The sequence below is a fragment of the Argentina silus genome, assembly GCF_951799395.1.
Source record: "Argentina silus genome assembly, chromosome: 3".
NCBI lineage: Eukaryota > Metazoa > Chordata > Actinopteri > Argentiniformes > Argentinidae > Argentina > Argentina silus.
The window spans coordinates 15,689,944-15,694,238 of NC_139657.1; the positions used below are offsets into that span (position 1 = coordinate 15,689,944).

Here is a 4,295-nt window from a genome sequence, read left to right on the forward strand (position 1 = left end):
AGTCTGATTCGGAAGGAAGCCGTTCACCTTCAGGTGTCCCTGATGCGTCACCTCAATCGGTGCACTTTCTCTGCTGTGTAGCTATGAAGAAACGCTGCCAGCAGAACCCACCACTTCCCACGATACGCCTACCAGCTCGCCGCCCGAGTCACGTGTCCCACCGCCTAGTGTCTCTGTATGAGCCGAAGCTTCACAAATCAAACTGAACAAGCACCCAGTGGAGAGAGAGATGAGGACGCACGCAGGCAGCGAGAGCCGGGACCAATAAGATACGTTGAAAAACAGATTATCCGTTGGATAACTGATAACGTGCCATAACCTATTCGCGGAAAGGATTATGTTACATCAAAAGAGGAGAAGAGATGAAAGCTGCGTTGTTTAACGGACCCATCCGTGAACCAAACAGTCCAACTCCGCCCGTGAGTGGGGCTTGGGGTTGTTGTTTGGGGCACAGATATTAGGCATCACACACCGACTCTGTGGTTTAACGGAACTTGGATTATTATTTATTATACCACAAAAACGCTTTAAATTGAACCAAAAGTCGTTGGAGCTGTGGGAGTAATCTCGGCGCAACAAAGGGAAGGGGAGCTGTCAGTAGGCTTACCATGAGGGCTGTTTCGGCGAACTTACTTGCACTGCTTTTTCTCTGCACTTGTGCCTGTGTTTTTTACGTCTGGAGCAGGCTGGAAAACCGTCTGGAGCGATACAAACGAGGGCTCCAATTACCGAGTACGGGATCCATTCACGCTGGTCCATCTACGGACCTCTCCGCCAAAACTTTCCGGGCTTTGCTCGCCGTTCCCGCGGCACAAAGACTGTATTTGGGGGGCAGTTTGGATGTTCGTGACCTTACTGCTATTGGGGATCAAACTGTCTCTTTAGGAAGCAGAGATTACCATATGAATGTAGATAACAAGAGGTCAGCGTTGAGGGAGGGCCCGGAAAAACTGGGCGCACTAATTGAGGATGGGATTTTTTGGAGTGAATGGCTGGAGGATCAATTCCCCGTCGGCTTTAGCGAGGAGCATGCCCGGGCATGGCAAGACAGAGCCCGGGGACACCGGATAGTCAGATTGCAGCCTGGCTGCGGCAGGATTTCAAACCAGCTCGCCACTTTCTCTGACGGAACCAAAGCGTGTGTGCGTTATGGAATAAACGCGGACCAGGTGCAGGGGGAAACTTTGACGTATTACCTGGCTAGTTTGCTCGGTATTACAAACCTGCCGCCACTCATCCTCGCACAGTTGAATGTTGACAGTGAACAGTGGTCGTCTGTGAGGAGGAGGATAGACAGTTTACAGTGGGGTGAGCGGGCGGTGGTATCACTCACCGAATGGGTCGCCAACCTCACCGGGGTTGTCACACCTGCGCCGCTCAGACAGGAGAGCAAGGGGCTCCATCCTCTGCAGGGGGGACTGGGGAACAAGACGATGGCGGAGCTGCTTGAGCTAATGCAGTGGTCCGACCTGATCATATTTGACTATCTGACTGCTAACTTCGACAGGCTCGTTAGCAACCTATTTAGTCTGCAGTGGGACTCCCGCGTGATGGAGAGGGACACCAATAACCTACTCAAAACGCCTCGCGGCGACCTGGTTTTCATTGATAACGAGGCAGGACTTGTGCATGGTTACCGGGTGCTGGATATGTGGGAGAAATACCACAGTACCGTGCTTGGCTCCGTGTGTGTGTTCAGAAAGAGGACAGCGCACCGCGTGATTGAGCTGCACCGGCGCAGGGACGCGAGGACACAGTTGCGCGAGCTCTACCGTGACAGTGAACCATTGTCTACGGAATTAGGTTTTCTCTCCGAGGAACATGCTGGAGTACTACAGAGCCGAATAGACAGCATTTACAAACACATATTACATTGCAAGGGGAAGTACAGTCAGCTGTGAGCGTTTAATGTGATTCCTCTCATTTCGAGGTAGTCCAGAGAATAGCCCGTGCTCCTAATCTGATACACACACCTGAGCTAGATTGACGCGCGTCAATTTTGAATATCACGATGAACTACCTCTTGTGAATACAATGTTTTGCCTACTTTATATCTGGACTGAATAACTGACGTTTGTATCTAAGGCTTCGTGCAGGATATGCCATAGTTTGTCATCACCGAGCCTCAAAGCTGAATAGAGTAACGTAATGAGATGCGTATGTTTGTCTATTTAATTGTCAGCCTTCAATATCTCTTCAGTTTGATACACAGTTGTTGCGCTAAATAGGAACAAATATCTCTTGAGCTGTCAAGAGGGTAACATCAACCACTTTGTATCGTCTGTTTGCACAGGATGTGTTGTGTAGAACTGTCTTCATAACAAACTCCTGAGGAGAACCAAGCCTTAACACAAGTTTAGTCCCAAATAGTTCAGTAGGCCTATTTGTTGGCACATGCATTTATGATGTAGTAATTGTCACCTCTCTCACTCCTTTTATAGAGGATAGCCTATATTGTTCCATCAAATGTCATTCATTTATTTGGTTGTCTTATGATTGTCTCTTAAGCCTTAATGTTATGACTCAGACATATTTGTTGTACATGTTGTAAGGACATTGTGAATACTGTATCTGTTGAAACTGTTTTTGAAATTTGCAATCCCGCTCCACTAATTTAATGTGCATTGTAACATTCCAGTCCTCCTGTCAATTTTGCTAAATATATTGTAATTTAAGTTATCCCTTGTCAGACCATGTGTTTCTTGTTCAAACCATCTCAAACGGTCACAATGGTGGGTCAAATATTTGTATGGCGTCTGAGCAGCCCTGGGGGATTTCATAAAAGGTTCTGTCCTTGTCCACTACACTGCACCCATTGTGCAGTGGAAATGCCAGGCCCTCATACCCTGTTACCCAGGAACTCTGGGCCTTCTCTCTGTCATGCAGCAGGGCCTCAGCAGAAAGCTCCAGCCCCTATTCAATCTCTCCCTAAGCACATAATCTCCAAACCAATACTGACTTATTTAGACATCCTGTTAAAACACATCAAAGTTATAAAGTATGTAGAATATAGTTATTTCAGTTATTAACATTGAATTTTGTCAGGGGAAAAGAAATACAGTCACTGACTTCAGTTGTCTATTAGACATACTTTGTGTGGAAAACTAGAAAGGTTATTGAATACTCAATCCATTTTATTGTTGGACAAGGAATCTGACCACATTATGCAACATGTCCACCCCTTAACCTGAGGCCAGTTGTTATTGCTTAAGAGGCACATCACTGTCACATCACAGAACTTAGAGCATTTATTTAATTTCACAAACTAAAAGGGTATTTTTCTCATTAGTTCCAGGACGGTATTGCCTCTGATCTCCTCTATCAAAGGCTTGGGGTACATTGCAGGGGATGTCGGTGATAAACGTTTGAAGGTCTAATGGTTTCCAGTCATCCCTCTACCCCTCATCTCATCTGGTTTCTTTTACACCTTTATGATAGCTAGCTTCAGGGCCCAATGAGGGGGTTTAGGCAATATGAAGTGCCTTATCCTGACATATACAAGAACACAACCCCATGGTGTATACTACGTGTGTCTGTCTCATTGCTCTGTGTTTCTCACATTAGGTAGTGCTTAGTGTTCGAAACGCAGCCGGGGTTTGAGCAGGTGAAGCTGGAGGCTTTAGCAAGGCTAGCCGCCTTCTGCTTCCGTAATAGGGACTTGGGGATCAATACGTGCACTGACTGCTGTGGAGGGGATAGCGGGTCATTTTAACAGGGGTTGGGGTGGGGGGAGGACGAGGGGTGTGTGTGGGGAGGGTGAGGGGAAGAGGGTGGGGGTTGTGTTTGCAGCTGGGGATCTTGCTCTAAGGCGTATCTGTCGATGCTGAACACTCCAGGAGATTTACGACAGGCTGCAGACACCAGGGATTAAAAACAATGCTAAGCCGAGGTCTGCATGCCTAAACTAGACTTGCACCCCTCCCTCATTCCCTCAGTCTACCACACCCCTCCCTGCCTTGCATCTGTCTCCAGTTGTTAGCTAAATGGAAAATGAACGTGTTATTTTCTTAATTAGTTGTTTTATGTATATTCTTTGTACCAGAAACCCCTTTCTTGCGTTTTACTAGGGCTCATGTCAGTTGTAATCACATTGGCGGTGGATATCAAAGCCGTTCCTAACCGCTCGCATGTGTTCCCCTTTTACTCTCTGTCTGGCTTGTGTCGACTCGCCGCAAACCTCACAAAATTCAACCCACCCACCCCCTCCTCCCCACCATTCTCCCTGAGGCTATGAACTCTCCAAGCCCCCCTATGCGACATGGCCTCATTACCGCAACTTCTCATTGGCCACAGCT

General features: G+C 47.4%; 1 protein-coding gene across 1 annotated transcript; it reads left to right on the top strand.

The window, feature by feature from the left end:
• Positions 1–262: 262 nt before the first annotated feature.
• Positions 263–2,642, top strand: fjx1 (four-jointed box kinase 1). The gene has a single exon (XM_083666645.1). The coding sequence runs from the start codon at positions 609–611 to the stop codon at positions 1,899–1,901; it is 1,293 nt and encodes a 430-aa protein (XP_083522771.1). The 5' UTR covers positions 263–608; the 3' UTR covers positions 1,902–2,642.
• Positions 2,643–4,295: the final 1,653 nt, after the last annotated feature.

Excerpts from the sequence above, each read along its gene's own strand:
- fjx1 (XM_083666645.1), top strand. The coding sequence starts at position 609 with ATGAGGGCTGTTTCGGCGAACTTACTTGCACTGCTTTTTCTCTGCACT.